This window comes from Fusarium solani (genome assembly GCF_023522795.1).
Source record: "Fusarium solani strain SB1 chromosome Unknown bctg00000002, whole genome shotgun sequence".
In the NCBI taxonomy this organism is placed as follows: domain Eukaryota; kingdom Fungi; phylum Ascomycota; class Sordariomycetes; order Hypocreales; family Nectriaceae; genus Fusarium; species Fusarium solani.
The window spans coordinates 719,564-732,310 of NW_027072155.1; the positions used below are offsets into that span (position 1 = coordinate 719,564).

At 51.5% G+C, this 12,747-nt stretch overlaps 7 protein-coding genes across 7 annotated transcripts; 3 read left to right on the forward strand and 4 right to left on the reverse strand.

Moving 5' to 3' along the window:
• Window positions 1–129: 129 nt before the first annotated feature.
• On the forward strand, window positions 130–1,128 carry MRS44_004197 (uncharacterized protein; the record flags this gene model as incomplete). The annotated part of the gene is made up of 1 exon (XM_065622098.1): window positions 130–1,128. The coding sequence occupies one exon, from the start codon at window positions 130–132 to the stop codon at window positions 1,126–1,128; it is 999 nt and encodes a 332-aa protein (XP_065478170.1).
• Window positions 1,129–1,197: 69 nt separating this feature from the next.
• Window positions 1,198–2,928, reverse strand: MRS44_004198 (uncharacterized protein; the record flags this gene model as incomplete). The annotated part of the gene is made up of 1 exon (XM_046279735.2): window positions 1,198–2,928. One exon carries the CDS (start codon window positions 2,926–2,928, stop codon window positions 1,198–1,200), a length of 1,731 nt encoding a protein of 576 aa, XP_046125662.2.
• Window positions 2,929–3,291: 363 nt separating this feature from the next.
• On the forward strand, window positions 3,292–4,839 carry MRS44_004199 (uncharacterized protein; the record flags this gene model as incomplete). The annotated part of the gene is made up of 1 exon (XM_046277688.2): window positions 3,292–4,839. One exon carries the CDS (start codon window positions 3,292–3,294, stop codon window positions 4,837–4,839), a length of 1,548 nt encoding a protein of 515 aa, XP_046125663.1.
• Window positions 4,840–4,983: 144 nt separating this feature from the next.
• On the reverse strand, window positions 4,984–6,949 carry MRS44_004200 (uncharacterized protein; the record flags this gene model as incomplete). The annotated part of the gene is made up of 6 exons (XM_046277689.2): window positions 4,984–5,316; window positions 5,361–5,695; window positions 5,745–6,165; window positions 6,216–6,581; window positions 6,626–6,861; window positions 6,910–6,949. The coding sequence occupies 6 exons, from the start codon at window positions 6,947–6,949 to the stop codon at window positions 4,984–4,986; spliced, it is 1,731 nt and encodes a 576-aa protein (XP_046125664.2).
• A 680-nt stretch (window positions 6,950–7,629) lies between these two features.
• On the forward strand, window positions 7,630–11,649 carry MRS44_004201 (uncharacterized protein; the record flags this gene model as incomplete). The annotated part of the gene is made up of 10 exons (XM_065622099.1): window positions 7,630–7,655; window positions 7,706–7,837; window positions 7,889–7,986; window positions 8,041–8,843; window positions 8,947–9,007; window positions 9,135–9,228; window positions 9,268–10,367; window positions 10,420–10,822; window positions 10,877–11,165; window positions 11,212–11,649. 10 exons carry the CDS (start codon window positions 7,630–7,632, stop codon window positions 11,647–11,649), a joined length of 3,444 nt encoding a protein of 1,147 aa, XP_065478171.1.
• A 72-nt stretch (window positions 11,650–11,721) lies between these two features.
• MRS44_004202 (uncharacterized protein) lies at window positions 11,722–12,261 on the reverse strand (the record flags this gene model as incomplete). Its single annotated transcript, XM_046280341.2, has 1 exon — window positions 11,722–12,261. One exon carries the CDS (start codon window positions 12,259–12,261, stop codon window positions 11,722–11,724), a length of 540 nt encoding a protein of 179 aa, XP_046125667.2.
• Window positions 12,262–12,273: 12 nt separating this feature from the next.
• On the reverse strand, window positions 12,274–12,615 carry MRS44_004203 (uncharacterized protein; the record flags this gene model as incomplete). Its single annotated transcript, XM_065622100.1, has 1 exon — window positions 12,274–12,615. The coding sequence occupies one exon, from the start codon at window positions 12,613–12,615 to the stop codon at window positions 12,274–12,276; it is 342 nt and encodes a 113-aa protein (XP_065478172.1).
• Between the last annotated feature and the right edge of the window lie 132 nt (window positions 12,616–12,747).

The following is a 12,747-nucleotide window of genomic DNA, read 5'->3' on the forward strand; positions in this document are numbered from 1 at the left end:
AAATGTACCCAGTCTAGTATCCATCCACTCCTCGCTTCCGGGGCTGAGGCACAATGGTCCGTCATCAACACAACTATGCCTTCTGTCCCGAGCAGCATGAGCACTGGTATCTCTTAAACCTGTGGCGATATGATGTCGCTGTCGCAGACACTGCCAGACTGGAGCGTCGTTGGATTCCATTTCAGCATCAGAAACACCGATTCGGAGCTGACGGTTATGTGCAATGGCAAACGCTTTGTCCTGCGTTTGGTCGCCGACAACTTGTCCGAATCACCCAAGCTGAAAGAGCGTTACCTTTTCCTTCTACGAGTCGCTGAGGAGTTCGAGCTGGATGGTTTCACTGTCGAAGACCTCTGGGATTGGGCTGCTGAGCCTCTGTTCCCCCTCTTCCGGGAATTACCCCCTCCAGCCAAGACGCGGCAGTCGACCCTTGACGACTTTTTCAACCCCGAAACTTTTGTCTACACCTTGCGAGCGGTCTCCGATAATCTAGTTCCGGAGAAATGCGAAAACCAGAACCAAGATTCAATGTTTGGCATTCTTCTCCCTGACGAATTCTGTGCGCCCTGGACCACTTTCAAACCGTCCGAAATCCGAGTCTGCGAGGAGAAGGTCATTGGGCCTCCTAATCACACACCACGCAAAGTTCTCCTGAAGGACGACACCGTCGCATTCTTGAAGCTCATGCATCGCGGCGACAAGCAGTTCCTCAAGACCGAGCTGGATACTTATAACAAGATCGACAAGGCACGGCTTGACAGTACGACCAGGGTCTCACACCTCCATGGTCTAGTGCAGGACAACAGCGGCGCAATTCTTGGCCTTTTGCTCACTTATATCGACTGCAAAAATCTGACACTGTCGTGTGCTATCAAGCCCGAGACGCCAACAGCCCTGCGCGAGAAATGGGCAGCCCAGCTCCGGGACATCATCACCCAGCTACACAATGCTGGGCTCGTCTGGGGAGATGCTAAGCCGGACAACATCTTGATCGATAGCAATAAGGATGCTTGGATTGTCGACTTTGGTGGCGGGTATACAGAGGGATGGGTGCCCAAGAGGTTGGCCGGGACGGTAGAAGGTGATACGGTTGCTCTTGAGAAGATGGTAGAATTCATCAGCACTTGAGACAGGAACCCCAAACTACAGCGGCTTGAGAATGCATAAATTTCGTCTATATTCTGATATTGTGCCTGCCTAGTTCAAGACTCCCTTACCATTCTTTTGTGCCTCCATATAGTTCCACAATGGCCCCTTGGGACAATCGTCCCGATCCAAAAAGATCTCCACCATCCTAAGCTCCTTACCCTTTGTCAACCCCTCGTGCTCTAGTACCTCCTTCAGCTCACGCCAAGTCTTTGCTGAACCAGTATAAGTTGTCTCCTTGGCTCCAAAGAAGGATGGTGCTTGGAGATATCGCCAAGGTGTGACGTCGTTATACTCTTGATTCCGTCCGTGGATGCATCGCTCGATGGTGTAGCCGTCGTTGTTGATCAGGAAGACGACGACGTTGAGATGATGCCGAACCATGGTTGCGAGTTCTTGGACTGTCATTTGGAAACTTCCATCGCCGATGACTAGGATGGTCTTTGCTGATGATAAACCATGGTACTTGGAAGCCTCGATAAGCTCTTTCTGTGCAAGGGCAGCTCCCTGGGCTCCAGGTAGCATGTAACCAATGGACAGCCAAGTCACAGGTGTAAAGACCCTAGTGTGCTGAGGAATGGCCATCTCTCGAACGCCGAAGCCAGCAGTACCAGTCTCGCCGAGAATAATGTCTCCAGGCTCAATGACGTTTGCCAGAGTCTTCCACAACTTGTCTTGAGCGAGAATCTCATCTGTCGGTTTATCCGGGATGGGAAGGAGGACGTCGCGAGGCAGCTTGGGATAAGGGGTGTAGGATGGCACTTTCTTGGAATCCAGATCGCGTACTAGGCGGGAGACGATGTTCTTGGATGATACATCTCTGAATAGCCGAGTGCCAATCTGTACTCCATTGATAGTAAACAAGATTGCGGCGTCGTCTTTTGGAATGGTGGTGTAATTGCTGCTGTTGGTGTTGCTGAAATGCGGACCAAAGAAGAGGACCAAGTCTGAGCCTTGGTAAAAGTCCTGAACGGTTTGATCATCAAAACACCCCTTGTAGACTCCGTGGAAGTTGTCTAGCGTCTCATCTGTAAGACCCTTGCCGAAAGGCATTGACCATGTTGGCCACTTGGTGTTCTTGACGAGAGTCTGAACGTCCTCGCAGATTCTAAGCGGCCTGGTCTCGCCATCGACGACGATAAGAGGCTGTTTTGCGCTGTAGATTCTGTTCATGACCTTGACAAGGACCTCATCTTCATCCTTGTTGGGCTGCGCTTCCGGGAGGACGATTGGAGACCCTAGTCTCTCCCTGGACAGAGGCTTGGCCACCATATCAACGGGGACTTCGATGTAGACGGGCCGGCTGTGTAGTAGACACTGCCTGAGAGCCTCATCAATCTGCTCTGCGCTTGTCCGAGGGTCGTTTAAGCAGGCCTGATACACAGTGACGTGCGCATGCATAGCTGCGAAGCGGCGATATTCACCATCGTTGAAGGTATGGTGAATCAGCCGACGAGATTCCTGAGCGTCCCGGACTGGGATGCCAACGATATGCACTACTGGAGCAAATTCGGCGTATGCGCCGGCAATGGCATTGATTGCAGACAGCTCGCCGACACCAAAGGTTGTGACGATGGCCCCGAGACCCTTGATCCTTGCATAGCCATCGGCAGCATAGGCGGCGTTGAGCTCATTGGCGTTTCCGACCCATCGCAGGCCTGAAGGCTGAACGTAATCGAGGAGAGTGAGGTTGTAATCTCCCGGGACTCCGTGGATGGAATCAACGCCCAATTGGCGTAGACGAGTAAAGAGGTATTCCGCAAGCTTGATAGATGAAGACATGATAGCGGATGGGAGAGTCGAGGATTGAGTGAAGTGTGAGTGTCAGAGCAGGGATTGTTATAGTCGTGCATGCGTGTTTAAGTAGGACGAAAGATGGGGTCGAAGGGTGATCAAGACAAACCCGATAGCCGATATCCATCTCTACGCCGAGGCCCGCTTTCTCCGGCCGTGACACTCCGGTCCCACTTTCTCTCCGACACGCCGACGCCAGCTCCGGCGCCTAGACCCCGTCAAAAGAGACCAATACTCCGTGGGGATATAAATTTAGTAATGGCGGGATTGCTTCCCTTGTTCTCTTCTCAATTTGAGTATACCCATTGAACTCTGCCTTCTTTCTCTTCTCCTCACCAACTATCCGTCACCATGTTGCGCAAGAAGCTTGCCCAGATTGAACAAAACCGGGCATCCTCTGATCCCCTTCCAAAAGTCACCGCACCTTATGCATCATCAACCTTTTACAAACTCAAGAATGTTGAAGACAAGCCCAAGGCCAAAAGATGGGACGACCGTTTCAGCGTTGACAGCCATAACCAAATCATCTCACCCCTGAAGCTCGCATCCAGGACCTTCAACCATCCTGACATGATCAGCCTGGGAGTTGCTCGACCTTCTGCCGAGTACTTCCCCTGGGAATCTATGGACCTTTTCTGCCCCGATAGTTCATCACCCGGCGCCAAGAGCCCTCTTGAGTCAGGTGTCCGGATGGGCTGCACCAAAGGCGAGTCTGACTACGACCTTGGCATTGCCATGAACTATGGCTACTCTTCAGGATCTCCTCATCTTCTTCGATACCTCACTGAGCACACGGAGCTACTACACAACCCCCCTTACCAAGATTGGGAGACAGTCCTCAGCTGTGGCACCACCTCTGCCATGGAGATTGCCTTTCGCATCTTCACCAACCCTGGTGATACTGTCCTTATGGACGGGTACATGTACTCAGGCACTATTACTGCCGCTCAGTCCCAAGGGTTGAAGATCCTGGGCATCGAGATGGATGACCAAGGCATCATACCCGCAGATCTAGACCACAAGTTGGAGACTTGGGACTCGAAGAAAGGCCGGAAGCCTTTTGTTCTATACACGATCCCAAGTGGGCAGAACCCAACAAGCACAACGCAGAGTTTGGAGCGACGGAAGGAGATCTACCAGCTTGCTGAGAAGCACAACCTCTTTATCCTCGAGGACGACCCTTATTTCTATTTCCAGATGGGAAAGCACACCACCGATGCACCTCCTACCGATCTGGATGACTACATCAAAAGCCTGCCAGTATCTTATCTGTCTCTTGATGTCTCTGGCCGTGTTCTCAGAATGGACACAACCTCCAAGATCCTAGCCCCAGGTCTACGCTGCGGATGGGTGACAGGAAGCTCCCAAGTCATTGAAAAGTTCATATGTTACTCAGAAGTCGGCGTCGTCTGTCCAAGTGGCCCCTCACAAGTCATGGCATACAAACTCTTGGATGTGACTTGGGGTCACGAAGGGTTTATCCGGTGGTTGATGAACCTCTCTGCCGAGTATCGTCGAAGACGAGATGTCCTCGTCGCAGCGTGCGAGAAGCACCTTCCTTCTGAATACTGCGTGTGGCAGGTTCCAGAAGTTGGCATGTTTTTATGGATTGACCTTGACTTATCCAAGAGCAACCCAACGATAAATCAAGTCAACGGATCCGAGCCGTGGCAAAAATATCTCGAGGTTGAAGGAGATATTTTCTCCAGAGCCCAAGAGAATGGAGTGCTGGTCAGCAAAGCCAGTTGGTTCATGCCCAATGTGAAGGATTTAAAGCAAGTCAGCTTCCGTCTGACGTTTGCCGCGGCGAAAGAGGATACTTTGGACCGAGCGATGGAACGTTTTGGTCGTGCTGTTCGATCATACTTTGAAAAGGGACAGCAGAATGGGAAGGTTTGATATGGCGGAGTTCAAGAAAAGAAAAGATTAGGTTGTGCTGGCAGGACACTCCCTGATAAATGAAAATGCATGACATGGTAGCTAGACTCGAATGATTCTATGACTTTGAACGACTCTATGAGACCAGATACTTTGACAGATAATCTAAAGCTTTGCAAGCTCTTTCTTGCCCACGGGAACAGCCTGAGACCTCAACACTCGCCGTAAGATCTTCCCGCTAGGAGACTTGGGAACAAGCTCCAAAAACCTGATGCCGCCCTTTAACCACTTGTGTCTCGCCTTGTGCGATTCAACATGTTCATGAATCGACCTTTCGACTTCTTCGTGCGATAGGTTGCTGGCTTCCTTACTCTTCACAACAAATGCCAACGGCACTTCGCCTGCTCTGTCGTCGTGGATCCCAATGACAGCGCAGTCAGAAACATGGGGATGGTCGAGGAGATGAGCCTCAAGCTCAGCTGGAGCTACTTGATGACCCTAAGAGTGTTAGACAACGCTTTCAAAGGGTCATTTAGGCTTACCTTGACTTTGATAAGTTCCTTGATCCGATCCACAACCACGAAGAGCTCAAAACCGCCAGGAGACTTTCGCACAAGTACCTCATCGCCTGTCCTTAGCCATCGTCCGTCTTTGTCCCACACAAACGTCTCGGCGTTAGCTTTGGCGTTGTTCAAGTATCCTAAAGTTACGTTGGGTGATTGCACGTAAAGCTCGCCTGGTGTCTCGTGCTCAGTCACTTCTTTGCCATATTGATCGATGATCTTGGCCTTGACACCAGGCAGCAGCGAACCGGAGGACCCCATCAGCGAGTCAGTCTCGCTACTGTGTAAGACTGACGGTGAAGCTTCCGTCAGGCCTAGCGTGCGCTGTCAGATTTATCCAGAATCACACACGGCAGCACATACCATAGCCTTGGCTGATTTTCCACTTGGGGAAGAGTTCCAACATCTTGTGGCTCGCCTCACTGCCCAATGGAGCAGCTCCCGAGAAAGCGAGACGAACACTGCTAAGATCGTATTTCTTGCACTTGTCGTGATTGCTCAGGAGTTGCACAAGTATGGGCGGCACAACGTATAGCACCTCGATCTTGAATCGCTGGATAGCTGCCAGCAGCTGGTCAAGCTGGAATTTCTGAAGAACAATAACCTCATCTCCTCGATAGTGCGCGACGTGGGCTACGACTACGAGGCCGTAAATGTGACTGAAAGGGAGCACGCCAAGAGAGACCTGGGTGTTTAAAACACCATCCCGATGGTCCCCCTGTTCAAACGTGTGTATCATGAGAATGCATGCAATCACATTGTAGTGAGAGATCATGACGGCTTTCTATCATATGTTAGACAGCTAAACAGCAGAAATATCAGAATTTCACGCACCGGAAGTCCAGATGTGCCGCTGGAGTAAGACAAATAGGCTACCTGTCTCCTCCCTTGTCCTGGGATCCATTTCTGAACAGGCACAGGTGGCAAGGTTTTTCCTTCAGAGATTAAGTCCTCAATAGTCTTCAGATTACTGGGCGCTGAAATTCCAGGTACTGGAAGAATGAAAACGTTCTTGTCGGAAATCCCGACCGCACGCGCTGCTTTCAGCGCATTGTCGAGTAATGGAACACAAGTGAACAATGCCTTGGCACCGGAAGAACGTAGCTGATGTTCAAGCTCGGAAATTGAGTGAGCAGCACTTGCAGGAGTGACGATGCCATCGAGACGGTGGACAGCGTGGGTGACGGGTATGTAGTCAATCTGGCTCATTAGAAGGTATGCGGCGGCTTGGTGCGCAAACTTACGGTGTTTAAAGAGTAGATGGCCACGACTCTGTCCCATTCTGTTCCTTCGAGAGGATCAAGATGGGTATTCTTGGCAAGCGCTCGAGCAAGATACTCGACGCGCTCAGCAACATCTGCAGCGCTGCGAGATTGACCAGTTACACCGCATGTGTAAGGGCTCTTGGAACTCGCAAAGGATCTCCTTCCATATGCTTCGCTATTGATAAACTCATCAACCGTGATGGAGTCTGGGATTTCTACCCAGTGTTAGGATCGGTATTTTAAGGACGCGTTTGTTCACGAACCTGGAAGAGGGGGAACCCAAGGCGGCGGATGAAAGACCATGATGGCTTCGCAGGTCTTTAACGATTGAGGACAAAGCTGCAAGATTTAGCTAAGCCGGAGGAATTCTACGAATGGTTTGTACGCTGCTTTATTATTCCTCGTTGAAATGCAACGGAGGACGCGGAATGGATCGACGCGGTTGAGGGGTTGCCTCGGTAGGCTGGGTCAGCTCCTCGGAAGTCGTCGATCTCGGATTTAAATCCCGGCAAAGCCAATCAGGCCTCGATAGATTGATGTTGTCATTGCTCAGGGCGTAATCCGGGGTAGCTATTTGCGGGGTTTGGGGAGTTGGGGTCATTAAGTCTGTCCGAGAATTGTCGGTCAGGACATACACCGTTCACCGTCGGCCCGTTGGGTGAAACAATCTTGTAGGTACAGGTTTCATTCTGCTTCTGAATAAAGGATATGATAAGCAAACAAATAGTCTTACAAGGATGCTCCAGATGAAGGAAAGCCTTCCCGACCGTATCTCTGATAGCGAGATCGGAGAAATGACCCTCCGGTCGCGCAAACAACGCGGATCCGATGGTATCCGCTTCCCCTCTCTTTAAAAGATAACGACTTGATGATTTACTGCTCACGAAGATACCGAAACTCGAACACCTGTAAACATTATTCGGAAATATCAACAAGAAACTCATAAACACAAATACAACTCAACTCTTCAATCTCGATTCAACATGTCTCAAGACATTGTGGTTGTAGGGTGAGACCCTCCAATCTCAAGAAAACAACCCGTTTCTGACTCACATCAAGTGCCGGCGTGAGTGGCTTGACAACCGCCCTTCTGCTATCCAAGGACAACAAAGTCACCGTCGTTGCAAAGCACATGCCCGGCGACTATGACATTGAGTATACCTCACCATGGGCTGGCGCCAACTTCTTGCCGTGAGTACAATCACCAGATGACCTGGACAGTGAGAGCTACCCAGTTAGCAGGATGGCGAGTAAGGAAAACTCGCGATGGGAAAGCAGAACTTGGCCAGAGCTGAAAAGACTGGCTGAGGACGTCCCGGAAGCTGGTATTCACTTTCAGAGTCAGTAACCTTCTTCCCGCCCCTCAGCCCAATGCCTCACCACAGCTGTTGCAGAGGCCCGAACATTCAGACGAGACAAGGACATGAAAGGTTCTGTCCACCCTACCGATCATCTTCTTGACCGTGACCCTTGGTGCAAGTCTCTCTTTCCCGATTTTCGGGAGCTGACGGCCGACGAGCTGCCTCAAGGGTATCAATCCGGCAGCGAGCTCACTAGTGTTTGTATCAACACTGCGACATACCTCCAGTGGCTCTTGGGTCAATGCTTGAAAAACGGTGTGATCGTCAAGAGGGCTGTTCTCTCAGACATCAGCGAGGCCAAGACAATGAGCCACACCGGTTACCCGGCGTCTATTGTCATCAACGCCACCGGCCTGGGCTCTCTCAAGCTGGGCGGTGTCAATGACACCACACTCACTCCCGCAAGAGGCCAGATAGTCTTGGTTCGCAACGAAGGCCCTGTCATGCTTGGAGTATCCGGCACAGACGATGGATCTACTGAGACTATGTATGTGATGCAAAGAGCAGGAGGTGGAGGTACCATCCTCGGAGGAACCTATGACATTGGTAACTGGAACGCCAACCCAGATCCCAACATCGCGCTACGCATCATGAAGCGCGTTGTCAATGTGTTCCCTAGCATTGCTGGTGGAAAGGGTATTGAGGGTCTGGACGTGATTCGACATGGTGTGGGCTTGCGGCCACTGCGAAAGGATGGAGTTAGGATTGAGACCGAGAAGCTTGACGACTCGACCTGGCTTGTTCACAACTATGGGCATGCTGGTTGGGGATACCAGGCATCTTACGGGTGTGCAGAGAGAGTCGTCGAGTTGGTCGAGGAGATCAAGCAGCGCGGCGTGCGAGGATCTAAGCTCTGAGTGATGGCATTAGATAGCATTTTTTACTATACTAGATAATCCTGATGCGTCTAGAGTTGCGGTAGACTGAATTAACTCCAAGTCAAATCCTCAATCCTGGGCTCTTTCCTCTAACTCACAGACTCTCCCGGACACCTTTGTTGGTGGGTATACTCCCCGTCCTCGCCCAACAACTGAACTCTGTTCCCCTCTTTGTCCGCTGTCGCAGTCTCCTGCTTTGATAAGAAGCGACCTTGTATTTGCGCCCTTGCGCCCTATTGCTTGTAATAGCGGGCCGGTTGGGCGCGGTTATTGGCGCCATCGAGGGCAGGACAGGAAAGTCTACCCGAATTAGTGTTGGTGTCTCGGGTCCGGGTCACACGGAGTACGGGCCCACATTATCATAGTGACTTCACCGACAAAGGGTTGTGCGTATTCTCCGCTCCGAACACGCCGTCCGTCTTCTCTCCGTTCCATTGACACTGCTCTCCGATACCCAACCCTTCTCCAAGTTCGAAACATGGCTTCCAGGCAACCTGCGTGTGATCCCTGCAGAAGAGCCAAGCTTGCATGCGACCACACTCGGCCGGTTTGCTCCCGTTGTCGGAGCCAACAAAAGCAGGGGTTATGCACATACAGAGTGTCCCCCTTCAAGAGAAAACGTGCAAGTGATTCCTCACCGCGGCCCCAAGAAAGTCGCCCCTCCCGGTATATTGCACCATTATCTCACTGAGCTTAGAGTAGATGCTGAAAAGTGTGTGCCTAGCCGTCGGGTCTCTCAAGATGCCACCCCCACTCGTACCAGTTCTCAACCCCCGGTCACCAACAAGACCTACCTGTATCCCAACCCGGGGCATATCGGACGTTCAAGTCATGTCGCCATTTTCAACCAAATATTTCCTGACCAGTCAGACGAATCTCCCACTGCTGCAACAGGGCATAGTGGTTCCCCGAATTCCGTAAGCCCTGAGGGTCCCTCCTTGGATGATAACCCTTTGGCTAGAAAAGGAGCCGGGCTATTAAAACAACTCCTAGAATCGTATAGTCTATCGTCTATGGAGAGGTTCGTCTCCTTCTGGATTGAAAAGGGGGTAAACCTGCCTCTTGCAGAACCCTTTGTGGCCCTCTGCGCCCAAATATCCAACTACTCCTGTCTATCAACCTTCGAGGGTCCAGATTGGCACCTTAGAATGGCCCAAAAGATGTTAGCCAACACATCCCGGCCCTTGGAGTATGACGGCAACACAAGTTTCTCTGAATATGTTGCTCAGTTCACAGGGGAAAATACACGCTGGGAGACTTTAGGCCTCTTCTTAAGCGCGGTTCTTCGGGCTTTGATCGAGATTCCTTTCTTCCCTACTCTTTATACGACAGAGACCAGTCAGCGCGATCTGAAAGTCAAGTTGCTGGCCCTAGTCGGTTGCTCCCTAGATGTCTGCCTCTCCCTGGACTGTTTAAACGACCTGCAACATGTGATCCAGTACGAAAACACGATTACTTACACATACACAAGCGGGGATCAAAGTCAGTGAAGTTACGAGTTTCTTTTGGGCGTGCTAATACTAACATTTCAAAGGTTTTTTCTTATATCGAAGACTCGGGGACGTCATGGCGTCCGTCTTTGCACTCGGATATCACGAAGACTTGGACGCCAAGTCTGACACACCTCAATTTCTCATCCAACTACGAAAAGCCGCGTTTGCGCGTATATACTCGGCAGACAAGAATGGTTCGCTTTTTCTTGGTCGACCGCCACGTCTGAGCAAGAGATTTTCTTGTTTTCAACTGCCTGACAGCCGTCTGCCTCTGGACTGCACTACAGCAACGCATGAGCCGATTGGTACTCGTGAATGGGACCCAAACTCGGTTATGAATTACAGAGCAGAGACCCGGTGGTCAGCTCTTTGCGCCTTTGTGAAAGAAGAGGTGATGGAGCTTATGTTTGACAACAGCCGCACTGACTGTCGGCAGAAGATCGAGTGAGTCGATACACACACGTTGACACTGAGAGCATAACTAACCAGATCCAACAGAGCCTTACAGGAAATGGCAGACTCGCAATGGAACGCTCTGCCACCGCACTTTCGTCTAAGCACCAGTATCAAACAGCACAGCGACGTTCCGTTTGAACGCGACTTTGTGGCCAGCACACGTCTTAACTACTTGCACACAACGTTTCTTATCCGCCGCCTGGCGTTGGATCGCCTATCCGAGCCGGCGGCACCCCTAATTGAAGTTTCGATCGAGATGCTCAAGCTTGCTGTCGAGGTTACGGTTCTACGGGAGGAGCTGTCAAATTCTGGCACTAGACTCACCTGGAAGGTCTGTCTGAAAACCCGAGAGTTCAACTTTAGCTAAGATGTCGCAGATCGCTCACTATGGGTTGCCTGCTGCTGGCATAATCATAATGGCAATGCTTAACCAGCATCCAACACCACCGTGCCTACGAATTTCCAGATCCAGAGTTCTTCAAGACCTAGCTGTTCTAGTGGCCGAAGTCGAGAGAGGCACGGTTGTCAAAGCAGAAGATCCCAACTATGCCATCCTTTCAAAAGCCACGCAAATAATCCAGAGATTTCTTGACTTTATCCACAGCGAGCAGGGTATGGAAACGATTCCCCAGTTGTCAGAGCAACTACAGCAGCCTGATGTCCCGTGGGGCCAGCAGCTGGGACAGGACTTGGAGTCGGAGTTTTCATTCTGGCAGGGCATTGCGGATCATCCCTCTTTGTATAGTCAGTATCTCTTGCCTCCAAATGAGGCAATTGGGGAGCGGTCTAGTATGCAAGGCCGAGAAGAAACTTAGGGTCAGCCGAATAACATCATGTGTACATTCGTCTCGCCAAGCTTGAGTGAGCAACTAGATAGTAGCTCTTAGTCACGAGAGCCCGAGAATGAACCCCACAAGGATATACTCAAGATCATGGCGGTTAGCAAAGAGAGACGGGACATGACGGCCCAGTGTCTCCCAGTCAATGTTATCCATGCCGCGCAGTGTGAAGACGTATTCCCAATACTCTGGGTACCACCCCTCGTACTCCCAGTCCAGCAGGGCAACAATATGACCGTCACGCACCAAGATATTACGCGTAGCGATATCTCCATGCGTGAAGACGATGAGGCTTTCGGTAGCAAGCTCGGTTGTGATTTGGTGCCAGTACATAGACTGAGCCTTCAACCGCTTCGGCGGCTTCACCAGCCAGTCATGGAACTCGGATACAGCAGCAAAGGGGCCTCCTGGCCGCGCCATGATGCTGGGGACAATGACGCCCTGGCCGTCAAGACGGCCGAGGTAGATGCCGCCCATGGCACGTATCTGGGAGATGTATCCCCGAAGCTGAGCCAAGACGCCAGAGCGCTGGTCATCCGTGAGCCCAGGCCACACCTGTTTCAGCGTCTCGCCCTCAACGTATTCCATAGTTATGCGGTCCTAGTCACTGCTGATGACCTCGGGGACCGGGATGGTGATGTACGTCTTGACAAAACGTAGAGCTACGGCCTCGTTGGGGTGGTCATTAACGCCCATACCATGAGGGCTTGTAGTGTACTTGGTGACGTGGCTTCCGTGGCGTAAAACATAGCGATCTAGAAGGTGATGTATCACGTCGCCTTCGGGGTACGGAGCAGGCTGCCTCGGGGGTGGAGGCGAGTCTCCGTCAAGGGCCTGTGTGCGGTCCTTGTTCCTCATTTCCTTGAGGCGGTCTAGTCCCTTGGTCTTTTGAGTACTGTAGCGTCCATGGCTCGGCAGAGGAGGTGGCGGCGGAGACGGCATCTTGGGTTGGTCTCGATGCTGGTTGGGAAGTGTTCCCTTGCCTGTCACACATAATGTGGGGCTGCTGGGAGACGCGAACCAAGAACTGTACATAGCCTAGTGCACGCACATGGCCTGATGAGGTTAGTCTCA